General features: G+C 37.1%; 1 protein-coding gene across 5 annotated transcripts in view; it reads left to right on the top strand.

Moving 5' to 3' along the window:
• COLEC10 (collectin subfamily member 10) overlaps positions 1 to 12730 on the top strand; it is a 171039-nt gene that overhangs the window by 119329 nt on the left and 38980 nt on the right. Inside the window, exon 1 of one of the 5 annotated variants that reach the window (XM_067711422.1) lies at positions 11629 to 11836. The exons of the other annotated variants lie outside the window; for them this stretch is intronic. Coding sequence (XP_067567523.1) covers positions 11689 to 11836 — 148 coding nt within the window. The 5' untranslated portion in view covers positions 11629 to 11688. Of the gene's footprint in view, positions 1 to 11628; positions 11837 to 12730 lie in introns of those variants that run through there. 5 annotated transcript variants of the gene reach the window in all.

The following is a 12730-nucleotide window of genomic DNA, read 5'->3' as shown; positions in this document are numbered from 1 at the left end:
AAACCAAGCCAGTGCTGTCTCCCAAGGTCAGTGGATGATGTTGTTTTCGTGCCCATTCCATTTTCAGAGGAGAGAAAACTAAGTATTTTTACATTTTAATTTAATTGAAAGAAATGTTGCCGGTGACGGTATGTTATCTTAAAGAAAAAAAGGTGTTTTATCTTAGAGGTTATTGGGCAAATTTAGTGGAAGGCACACAGTGAGAAAGCAAAATTATCTGCAAAACGCCACAAAAAAAGATTTTGGAGCAATTTTGGCAACCCAAGAAGGAGGAAGAGTGAGGTTACATGAAACCAAGAAGAGAGGATTGGAGGTAAAGTCCTAGAGAAAAATGTTGAGAAGGAAAGGCCTGAGAGAAGATGGCAAAGGGGAAATTCCTAGCATATTATTGGCTAGGGAATTTTGAAGAAGAGGAATGCCGAATACTCAATTTGAAGTTGTTTGATCTGCTCGTGAAATAATCATCCTCTGTTTATCCTCAGCACTTCGGTAGAAAGATACCGCGTATAACTGTCTTGCACTGGTGTTGCTTCAGGGTCAGGGAATAAAGTTCCCTTGTGTGATGGATTGCACACACTTGAACTTACAAAATGGGATTTAGTCTTTCCTTCAGTCTTAATTTAGTTGATCCACTTGAAATAATTTACCTTAAGGCTGCAACTTGTGAATGTGATTATTCATCAGGGAAATTCTCCCATAGCAACAGATTGGCAACAGGTCATGTCACCAATGTTTGCATTCTAAACTACACGTAAGGAAACATATTCATAGAAGAAGCATGTGACAGACAAGGAGCCACTTAACAGAGACACCATGGACCTGGGGTTGAAGAACAGAACACAAAACCAAAATTGAGTTGAGCTCAATGGTGTGGCCAAGATATCCTAAAACATTGACGCTGTACATATCCCCATGGTGCCCCATCACACACAGCATTACTTCTAGGAGTCCCTAAATTCTGGCTTCCGTTTTCCGTGATGTATTCTTGCCTCTGAAATTAACGTCTTTAAAAAATACTTTTTAGCAACTAAATGCTCATTTTTAAGCAAAATTGTTCCCCCGTGTTGTATCCATTGTGACATGTCCTTGTAAGCTTTTGGATCCTTTGAAAGAAAGAGAAATAGGAGTAAAAGACTTCAGTATCTATGCCTGTTATGAAGGAGGAGTTTTGGAGTCGTTTATCAGAACTTAGAAAATATATTTGCTTGATGTTAAGTTTAGATCTTCTCAGAAGTATTTCATGAAAAGATGTGCTGAAAATTATATGTAAAGTAAGCAGCCAAATTTCATAATATGAAATCTCTGAAATATAAACAGACCATTAAAAAACGAACATATCATTTATTAGGCACATGCTTCCCAGCAGAGCTGAAATAAATATTTATCTCTATAATGCAGGAAATATTTTCCCAGAAATGGGTTATATTCTGTGTTTCATCAGCTCAACAAATGCCTGATGATCTCTTTTAACTTCTCTGTGTTGAATGTCAACCAAATACATCAGGTCAAAAGTCAACCACACACTCTTCAATCTTTATGGAGACCTTGTTGCTAAGGATTCTCAGAAGAAAGGGGTAAAAGAAGTGGTCAACAGCAATTACGCTGAAGAACGTTCATTCCTGACCTCCGTATACAGTGAGGAGAGAGGCAAAGATCCCTTTAGTAATTCAACCTGTACCTGTTTAGTGCCTATCTCCAGGGAACTCAGGTACCACGAAACTTTGTTTGACCCATTCCATAAGCAGAGCATGGATCTGGTCTCCACACTTGCAAAAATAGAGAACTAAGATGTAGCACAAGTAAATAGTCTTCCCCAAGGCAAAAGTCTGTAATGGTATTGAAAGTTGGGCCCAGGCTTCTTAAATGTCGAGTCACCGCTATCGTTTAGCATAGTTTCTATTAAAAATATTCAGTTTAGTCATCTTTTTTTCCTAGAGAGCATAAAGCAATTTAAAAGAGATCATGTATTTGAGCTGACTACAAAGAATAAAGATGCCTTGTCAAAAAGGAAGAAAAAGTGCATAAAGTATTAATTTCCCTTTCACACTGCCAAAAGCATTAAAGAATCTCTCAGTTATAAAATGTGAACTTTCTTCCTCTATATGGATTTGGCAAGTTACCAAACTCTATTGACGCTTCCTTTATAATACATTGGCTATCTTTTCATCTCACTTTCTATTCTTTCAAGATCTCATCCACTCTGATGGCTTTAATTACAACCTATATGTGGATGACTCTCTAATCTGTACCTCTGGCTGAGATTTTGTTGGGGCCATCAGATACCTCCCCTTGAATATTCCAGAAGGATGTTGAACTCAACATACCCAAAATTTAATTTATCATCTTTTCTCTGAAATTTGCATTTCTTTTCTCAGTAAATGGCATCACATCCAATTGTTCAAACCAGGAACCTGGGAATTTCCCTGACCCCTTCCTCTCCCTGACCCTCCATTTCCAAGCAATCAGTAAGTCTTGTTACTTCCACATTCTTTTTTTAATCCATTTGCTTCACTTGATACTCACCCTTGCTTCCAAAGCCCTGATTTACCTAATTGAACTATTTGATCTTTCAGCCTCCCTTGCTGCTAGCATAATTCTAGCCAATGAGATGTAAATGGATTTCACCCCATAAGTTTTCCAGGATGGTTCTTTGAAAAGATGACTAACTAGCTGTCCCGTTGTCTCGGCCCTTGGTCTGCAATTTTTCCCTTCATCCTGCGTAGAATGTAGGTACAATGTTTGAAGTTACAGCAGCCCTTTTGTGGCCATGAGGAGAAAAGCCACATGTAAAATATAGTGAAGGCAGAAAATAGAAGTCTTGGTGCCTGATGACAACATAGTACTACTGTGTTAGGACTCTCTGCCTTCAGATTTCTTATTATTTGAAAAAACAAACCAATAAACCACAAAATCCATCTCTTATCTCACTGAGCAAGTTACTTGCTGCGTTTCTATTACATGAAGCCAAGAAGGCCTACCTCTGACACACCTCTCATATTCTGATTTTCAGATCCAGCAGCAACATTCCCTTTTTTTTTTTTTTTTTTGGCCACACCCACATTGCTTACAGGATCTTAGTTCCCTGACCAGGGATTGAACCCATGTTCCCTGCAGTGGAAGCGCTGTCTTAACCACTGGACCGTCAGGGAAGTCCCAACATTCCCTTTCTTAAAATCCTTCATGCGCTTCCACTGCCCTTGGTATCTTTTTCAAACTCCTAAGCAGCACCTACAATGTCCTTCAGATCTACTCCTTACCTTCAGCTGAGCCTTATCTGCCCCATCAAGTTCCAAACGCTAGCCTCAATGAACTACTTTCAGTTCCCCACACATATCATTCTATCTCTCAACCAAGACTTTGCATATGGTACTCCTTCTATGCAGAATGTCTTCCTTTTATAACTTCTCAACTTTATTTGGCTAATTCCAATAGTTTTCCAAAACCTGCTTAGGAAACATCCCCTAAAGGAAACCTTTCCTAATCCGCCAAGCCTAAATCAGGTTCCTCTCATCTAGGTCTCCATGACAACTGGATGCCCGGTATTTATCCCTATCAGAATGGGAAAAAGATTTAAAAAGTAATGGCAACTGTTTTTAAACTTCTCTCTCTTCCCCAAAAGACAATAAATTCCTTAAGAAAAAGACTGTCTTAAGGACTATTGTAACTCCAGATATTGTACTGCAGTATCTGATAAATCATTCATAGTTGTTGAATGAGTAGATGAATGAATGCATTTACATCACACATATCTATCATTCAAACTCAAACCCCTCTTATTATGTGCCCATGTAATTATTCATTCTAATTCATCCACTATTATTCAAGAAATTGCTGTGTATAATTAAACACAGAACAAAAATAATGAAAGTCAGGAGCTTGCCTTGAGCCACATTTTAACCAGAAGAAGGTATTGATCCCTGAGTACGTACATGGGGATACCCGTGCTCTTTAGTGTAATTAAGCTTATACTTAGATGTATTTAAATAATAGAATTTAGTAATTTATATATATTAATATCTTTTCTTTTCTCTGGTTATTTTTTTTTTATTGATTGCTTTGATTGAAAAAGCCTCACATAAAGACACTCTTTAGGTGCACTGAATCAGTACATACTGACCTGGAAACAATCTTAAGATTGATGACTTACTGAATCTATAAGAACTGATTTCCAAAGTGGAGACAAAACCAAATTTTTCTAATTGATGATTTCCAGACTTACAAACACTTCTTGAGAATTAAAACATTCCAAGAGTTTGGAATGTAATGTTGATGTTATTTTTTTTTACAGTTTTATGAAGGTATAAATTATATACCATACAATTAACCAATTGTAAGTGAAGAGTTGGAATTTTTAGTGTATTTATATAGTTGTGCAGCCATCACTGTAAAACAAATTTATAACACAGCTATCACTTCCCGGAGTTCCACTGTGCCCATATGAAATCAATTCCTGCTTCCGCCCCCAGCCTCAGGCAACTACTCATCTGCTTTCTATCTTGAGAGTCTTGCCTATCCTAGAAATTTCATATAAAAGGAATAATATAATACTTAGTCATTTTTGTCTGGTTTCCTCTACTTTGAATAATTTGGAGAGAAGCCATCATCTATATTGTTCCATGTATCAGTAGTTTGTTCCTTATAGTATCGATCCATTGTATGGACACACTGCTTGATGGACAAAATCCATCCACTGCTTGATGGACATTTGTGTTGTTTCCAGTTTTTGACTATTATGAATAATACTGTTATGAAAATTCATGTACAAGAATTTGTGTGGACATATGTTGTAATTTCTCTTGGATAGCTCTCAAAGAGTTGAATTGATGGCTTATATTTCAAGTTTATATTTAACCTTTAAAGAAGCTGCCAAACTGTTTTTCAAAGTGACTGTTTACATCCTTACCAATAAAGAATGAGGGAGCCAGTGTATCACATCCTAGCCAACACTTAGTACTGTCACTTTTAAAAAAATTATTATGGCTAATCTGTGTATAATGGTATCTCATTGGAATTTAATGAGTAATGGCATTGGGCTTCTTTCCATACATATATTAGCTATTCGTTGTCTTTGTAGAAATGTCTGTTCAGTTATTTAGCTCATGTTTTTTTATTCAATCGGTTGCATTTTATTACTCAGTTTTTTACAAGTCCTTTATGGAATATATGATTTGAAAATATTTTCTTCCAATCTGTGACTTGTCTATTTATTCTTAATGAGGTGTATGTGTGCTTAAGCACAAATGTTTTAAATTTGGAAGTAGTATAATTTATCAGTTTCTTTTATGGACCGTGGTTTTGGTGTAATATCTAAGAAATTTTTGCCTAACTCAAGGTCACAAAGTTCTTCTTCTATGTTTTCTTCTGTAAGTTTTATAGTTTTGTCTCTTATATTTCAGTTTTTTATCCATTTTGAGTTAATTTTTGAGTATGGTGTGAGATGTGGTTCTAAGTTCATTTCTTTTCATGTGGCAATTCAATTTTCCATGTGGCATCATTTGTTAAAAAGTCTATCATTTTCCCCACTGAATTGCGTTGGTACCTTTGCCAACAATCAGTGTGAGGATTTATTTCCATTCGATTTTTTTTAAATGTGTTTTTATAAATATGAGGTTTAAAATGTAAAAATAAAATAATTTTGAGTGTTAGCATGTTGCTTTCTAAATTTGTGTCATTTTAAAAGCCATTCTATTAATTTCCATTTTTTACAAACTGCATGCAATTAAATTAACTTATGAGAGAGAACTTTAATCGAATAAGATGCTTACATGTGAATGGACAAAGATAAAACCAAGTCCAGAGTTGAGTTATATCACCTTGCTAGGAAATCCCTTCAGGAGATGAGGTTGTCATTTTGCTGTTATCCTGTTTTAACTAGTAGAACACTTCAGCCTTGGGATATGCTTGTTTCATATTCTGTTCGTCATTTCCCTCCAGATATCACCTAAACTGGATGAATAATAATTAAAATGCACAAGAACAGATGTTATTCGGTCTCTGTCAGGCACTGAACAAATGTCTGATGTGTCATTCCTTCCCATTAACTGTGGATGAATATCACAAGAATGGTATCTTAGTTTCCTAGGGCTGCCATAACAAAATACCACAAATTCGGTGGCTTAAAATAACAGAAACTTCTTATCTCACAGTTCTGAAGGCCAGAAGTATGAAATCGAGGTGTTGGCAGGGGAGGGTGATTCCTTGCTTCTTCTAGTTTCTGGTTGCTCCAGGTGTGCCTTAGCTAAAGGCTGCATAACCTCGACCTCAGCCTCTGTCCTCGCATGGCCTTCTCATTTTGGGTGTCTCTTATAAGGACACTTGTCATTGGATTTAAGGACCACCCAGATAACCCAGATAATTCATCTTGAGATCCTTAGCTTAATTACATGTGCAAAGACCCTTTAGCCGAATAAGATCACATATACAGGTTCCGGGCATTGGAATATGGACGTATCTTTTATGGGGCCACCATTCAACCTATGAAAAAATGGGTAGAAGACTGGGGAAGGAGGCAGAATATCACTTGTTATTCACTTCAGTGGCATGTCATTTTTGGACAAGCACAAATCTCAAACCTGGGATTTCAATGCCTTGGGAAGTGGAAGATGAAAAATTCAGGAAAATGTGGAATCACAGAGACAATTTCATAAACGAGCCACTAATTCTTATCTTTTTAGATTTACTTCTTTTTTTGAGGGTTTTTTTTTAACATCTTTATTGGAGTATAATTGCTTTACAGTGTTGTGTTAGTTTCTGCTGTATAACAAAGTGAATCAGCTATACACATATACGTATGTCCCTGTATCTCCTCCCTCTTGTGTCTCCCTCCCACCCTCCCTATCCCACCCCTCTAGGTGGTCACAAAGCACTGAGCTGATCTCCTTGTGCTTTGCGGCTGCTTCCCACTAGCTATCTATTTTACATTAACCTCTTCTAATTTTATACCAGCTGAAAACTTGATTGGCTTATTGTTTATGTCAGAATTATGTTTTAAAGAGAAAGCATAGTTGACTTGTATTTCAACGTCTGACTTAATTTTCTAGATAACTCTTAGTTAAGTCTTTAAAGTTTCAGTAGAAATCTTTCTAGTGGGTGTTAGATATTTTTCACACACTAAAAAGGATACATTTAACATCATTTGACAACTTCCTTTCATTTACTCAATCTTCTCTTCCCTTTTAAAATTTATGTCATTCATTTATTCCATATTTACTGGGTTAACAAGGAACTTGTACAAAGTTTTTAAACAATAGCAACAGGCTCACAACTTTCAACATTTCACAGACCAGGTTCCATTAATACTTTCTTTACAACATTTTTTTCTTCATCGACAAATTTCATAGTAGATTATGCTAGATTCCACTGTCTCATTTACCACACCATTCGATTTTAACTGCACTCTGGTTTAAACACTGTTTAGAACCCTTAAGAAGAAATACAGTATATTCTTAGATGCTGAGAGTAAGTAAGCAGGAGAGATAGGGGTCAATAAAGGTAAGTGATATTATTAGTTTTCATATTATTGTGACTGTTCAATAATGACTTTCCCAGTGGTTATGAGACTCCTTGTCACTCCTTTCCTCTCATCTTGATGAAATCTCTTCACTGAGTGATCTCTTTCATTCATAAGGTGGTATTTATAAATTATTGACTGCTAAATCCCATGGCGTATTCTCAACCTTCATCTTATGCTTCCATGCATTAATTGGAACCAATTATACATTTAGACTTTCTTGTTCTTTGGCTTCCATGACATTTTGCTCCCTCTGTGATCTGTTTGCTAGCCCTTCTTTTGCCTTTTGGCCCCTGAATATAGACTCTCTTGGTATTCATACTCTTGAACTTCTTTTCTCACTCAAAATTCCACTTTTATCTCTAATCTCCATACTTATGACTCTCAGATTGAAATCTCAAATTCTAGATTTCCCCCTAGAATCAAGACCCGCATTCCAAAATGCCTGCCTGTAATCTCCATCCTGTTATTTCCCTGACCCTTAAAGTCACCCAGCCTCATTATTTTCCCTTCAAAATTATTTTTTTCCACAACCAGGGTTTCTTAGTGGCAATAGTGTTTTTCCTGTCACCCAGATTGAAACTGAAAAGTGTTTTTTAAGATCACATTTCTTGGTAAATCCTAGCTAAAAGTAGAGCAGTCCTCTCTAGTCTATGAAAGTCCTCTACTTTGAATATCCACCTATTTAAAAGCGCCCATATTTATCAGTGAGGGAAAAAGGGAACTATATTTCCAAGCCAGATAAGAAAAAAATTAATCCTGGAGATCATAGTCTCCATGAGAAAGGAAAGCACTATATGATTACAATATATGTTTTTTTTTTTTTTAATTTCTGTTTAGCTGTTGCTCTCAACATTCAGTGACTTACCAAGCCATATACATTTGTCTTCTTCAAGATCAAAAGGACTGGGAACACAGATTGAGCTCTAAAGATGTTTATCACAGAGTTATAATATTAGAAGTTTTAAATTCCCAACACTAGAGCATTGATTGACTAAATCATGTTTTACATATAGAACATGTGATGCATAATCTGCACTAATTTAAATTTTGTTGTAACAGTCTATTCATTAATATAGAAAGATATTATATGCATCATTGAGTTTAAAAAAAATGTTGGAAAGAACAGGCATAGGACATCCAAGGAAAAATACTAAAGACTGTTGCTTCAAACTGTTACCAGTGGATTTCTGCTTATAAATGTAGAGAATGTACGTTCATTGTGTGCCAGGCAATGCTTCAAAAAGAAATGGAAGAACTAGAATAGATTTAGAATAGTCTAAATAGCTTCAAGAACACCTATTTTCAAAGAATCATAGAATTCAGAAAGTACATTAAATATCAAGTCCAAACTCACTTTCTATGCCTTGTGGCAATTGAAGTTGAGTGATTTGCTCTATGTCATACAGTTAGTTATGACAAATGTGGAATTTGAGGCCTGTAACACCATCCTATTAATTCCCACCATTTCACGATCACTTTTGACATTTTAAGCATGTGTGGAAATGAATGCACCTTTGAAGCTGGAGAATATTCACCTTTATGGAATCCAAAGAGCATTTTAAAGCAGGAATTTTTAGACATAATTTGTATTTGAATTTCTTTTGTCCCCTTTTCAATGGGGGACTATTAGTCAGGGTTCTCCAGAGAAACAGAACCAACAGGATATATCTCTTTCTCTATCACTATCTCTATCTCTATCTATCTGTATATATCTATTTCAGAAAGAGAAAGATTTATTATAAGGAACTGGCTTACATAATTATGGAGGATGAGAAGTCCCACAGTCTGCAAGCTGAAGGCCCAGGAAAGCTAGTGGCATAGCTTCAGTCCAATCCCAAAGACCTTGAGAATCAGGGGAGACAATGGTGTAAATCCCAGTCCCAGTACAAAGGCCTGAGAACGAGGATAGATGATGCTGTAAGTTCTGGTCCAAGTGCAGGAAAAAGCCAGTCCCAGTTCAAGTGCTCAGGCAGAGAGCAAGTTCTTTCTCTCTCTGTCTTTTTGTTGTACTCAGGCCCTCAGAGGATTGGATGAGGCCCATTCACTGTGGGGAGGCCAACCTGCTTCACTCAGTTTACCAGTCCAAATGCTAATCTCATCTGGAAACATCCTCACAGACGTGCCCAGAAATAATGTATAGCCAAGTATCTGGCACCCACGATCCAGTCAAGTTGACTAGTAAAATCAACCATCACAGTGACCTTGGCAAAACTGCTTGACTTTTCTGAGCCTCAGGTACTTTGCCTGCAAAATGAGGGCATTACTATCTATTCCACGGGCTATTTTAAGGTTTAAATAAGATAAACAAGTTAAGAGACCTATCCTTGCACATAATGACTGTTCAGTCAATACCAGTTCCTTTCCCTCCCTTTCCCTGTATTGCTTATGAAAAGATCAGTTTAGTTATACTACAAGCCTGTTGTTATGGGTTGAATTGAGTCTCCCCAGGCAAAAATAATTACATGTTGAATTTCTAACCCCCAGTACCTCATAATGTAACTCTGTTTAGACACAGGGTTATTAAACAGGTAATCAAGTTAAAATGAGATCATTAAGGTGAGTCCTAATCCATTGTAAATGGTATGTCTATAAAAAGGGAAACATTTGGACACAGAGACACACACACAGGGAGAACTCTACTTGCAGACTGGAGTTATGCTTTCACAAGGCGAGGCACTCAGAGGCTATGAGATGGGCCTGGAACAAATCCTTTCCTGGTGTCTTCAGAAGAGGCGTGGCCTTGCCAATACCTTGAGCTCAGATTTCTAGCCTCCAGAATAGTGAGACAACAAATTTTTGTTGTTTAAGCCACTTAGTTTGTGACACTTTGTTAGAGTAGCCATAAGAAACAAATCTACCTGTATTTCTTAGATTGACCATAATTTGAAATGACATCTCTTAGGGATAATTCCTTATTAGTTCTTATCAGAATATGTAAGGTTCTTTTCCAATTTCAAAGAAACTAGGTCCAAAACCCCTTGTGGCCCAACTCTTAGTTAACATGCCTCTCCAAGAACGGAGAAGGTAAGAAATCTCCCTGCTCTATGACCTGGTTCTAGTTTTTCAGAATCTTACTAAGTCTAGGCTACTCATACAGGTCATGGGGTTGATGGAACAGATAGGTAAGCTGACAGATAGATGGATAGATGATAGATAGATAGATAGATAGATAGGTAGATAGATAGACAGATAACAGATAAATGTAGAAAGAGAGAGAAGGAGATCTCTATTTCTATCTCTGTATATATGGCTATATTTGTAGTTACATCATCTGTATCTATATCTGGTCTGCTTTTTAACAAATGTGATACCACAAGGTTTTTTCTCCCCATTTTATCAAAAACTTGCTGAAAACACCATTTTAATAAAATTGTCATGCCGTACTCTCATGCGTTTGTACTTAACGATGACTTGCCAACCATTAACATATCATTAAGCAACTGATGTCCTTTCGCCTTTTGGCCACATCTTTTAAATAAAGCTTTGCCCACATTTCAGAATATTTTTTTCAGACAGTGTACCAGAAGGCCAATTACTAGGGCAAAGGCCATAAACATTTTTAATATTCTTGATACTTTTTGCGAAATTGCTTTGCAGTGAAATGGTGTTCCTTCCTTTGGGGTTCAATCCCAAGACAATTCTTTGTAGCAAGAGAAGAAAGAAATAAGGTCATGAAGATCAGTTGGGAGTATTAGTGTTCAACTGCTACCAGCAGCAAGTAATGAATATTTCCTTGTGAAAAAGCTCAATGCCATGCATAACGATTACATAATATGTAGGTAATTCAAGAAATCTCTGGCTCCATCTTTCTGGAACCCCAACATTTAAGTGCAATTTGGGTATTAAATTATCCATTCATGCACTGAGTTGAAGGTATCTCTGTCCCCTCTATTCTCTGAGATGTTTCTGCTGACCCGCACACTTGAGTGTTTAGTTCAGAGATAACTTTCAATAAACTGTTGTCACTTGAAAATAAACAGTCTGGACAATGTATGGTTCATTTGGAACACTGAGAAAATAAACAACCTAGGATATGCTTCCTTCCTGTTTTTACAGCCCTTTTTGGAATGTGTGTTCCAGATATTTCCCCTTCTTCCCCAAAGAAGAAGGTTTTATTTAAAATAAAGCTGTTTATTTGGCACTTCTGGGCGGCCCTTTTTTGAAGAGCCACAGCAATGGGTGGCTTCGGAGCCCATCTTCGAAGGAATCAGTTCATCCTTCTGTTGCTCTTTCTTTTGCAAATTCAGAGTCTGGGTCTGGACATTGATAGTCGTCCTACGACTGAAGTCTGTGCCACACACATAGTTTCACCAGGACCCAAAGGTGAGGAAAGAAAAATGAGACGCTCTTATCTAGTAAGTAAGCTCTCTTACTTCATCTCTCAACCCCACTCTAGCCCCCAATGACTTTCTCTACTCCCTTCCTTAGAGTTCTCTCACTTTCCTTCTATTTTAGAAAAATCAATGTCTTGTTACTTATTTTAAGATCTCCCTTGGTGTTAGGTAAGAGAACCTGGGGAGGCGCTGGAAGGCTGGGGCAGGGCTGTGATGGAATTCACCCAGGGCAGGGGGAAGTTCCATCTTCCATGCTGCTCCAGGGGAGATACACAAGCAAGACATCAACCTTCCGGAATCCTTTCCTTAAGAGCATCCCTGTTCATGGGCTGTTTTTACTCCAACTGCTTCCTCAGACTGATTTTGGTAAAGCTACTAGACCAAAGCTCAGTAAAGTAAAAATGAATTCTTTCATGTATTTCATAAATTAAGGGGCTTCTGAAGAGGAAAATATTCATCAAGGATTGGAGGTAGCATAGAAATGAACATTTCTTTATTTGAAAGTGGAGTTTTAGGGCCAAGTGCCTTCAGCTGAAGGATGATAGAATATTGCAAACGTTGTTTTTCAAGTAGAGCCAAGGTCCAAATGCACTTCCAGCAACTGGTTGGTAAAAAAATGCTGTTGTTTTCCCGGTTTCAGCTCTGACCCTTTTGTTCTGAAAGTGGTCACTGCAGCACAAATTGGTGCTCCCTCATTAGTAATTCATGCTATGTTTCTCCAGGCTAGATGGTGGAAGAATTGCATCTGCTTAAAATTTTAAGTAGAAAAAAAGGGTCTTTAAAAAAAAAAAGAAAAACATTGCCCCGTGCTTGTCAGTTATTTAAATGTGTATTGCTTAAAGTGCATTTTTCTTAATCAGTGAATTAATTTCCTCCTAAGATT

The sequence above is a fragment of the Pseudorca crassidens genome, chromosome 17 (assembly GCF_039906515.1).
Source record: "Pseudorca crassidens isolate mPseCra1 chromosome 17, mPseCra1.hap1, whole genome shotgun sequence".
In the NCBI taxonomy this organism is placed as follows: Eukaryota; Metazoa; Chordata; class Mammalia; order Artiodactyla; family Delphinidae; genus Pseudorca; species Pseudorca crassidens.
Note: the sequence above shows the minus strand (reverse complement) of the source record. Positions and strands in the feature narration are given on the sequence as shown.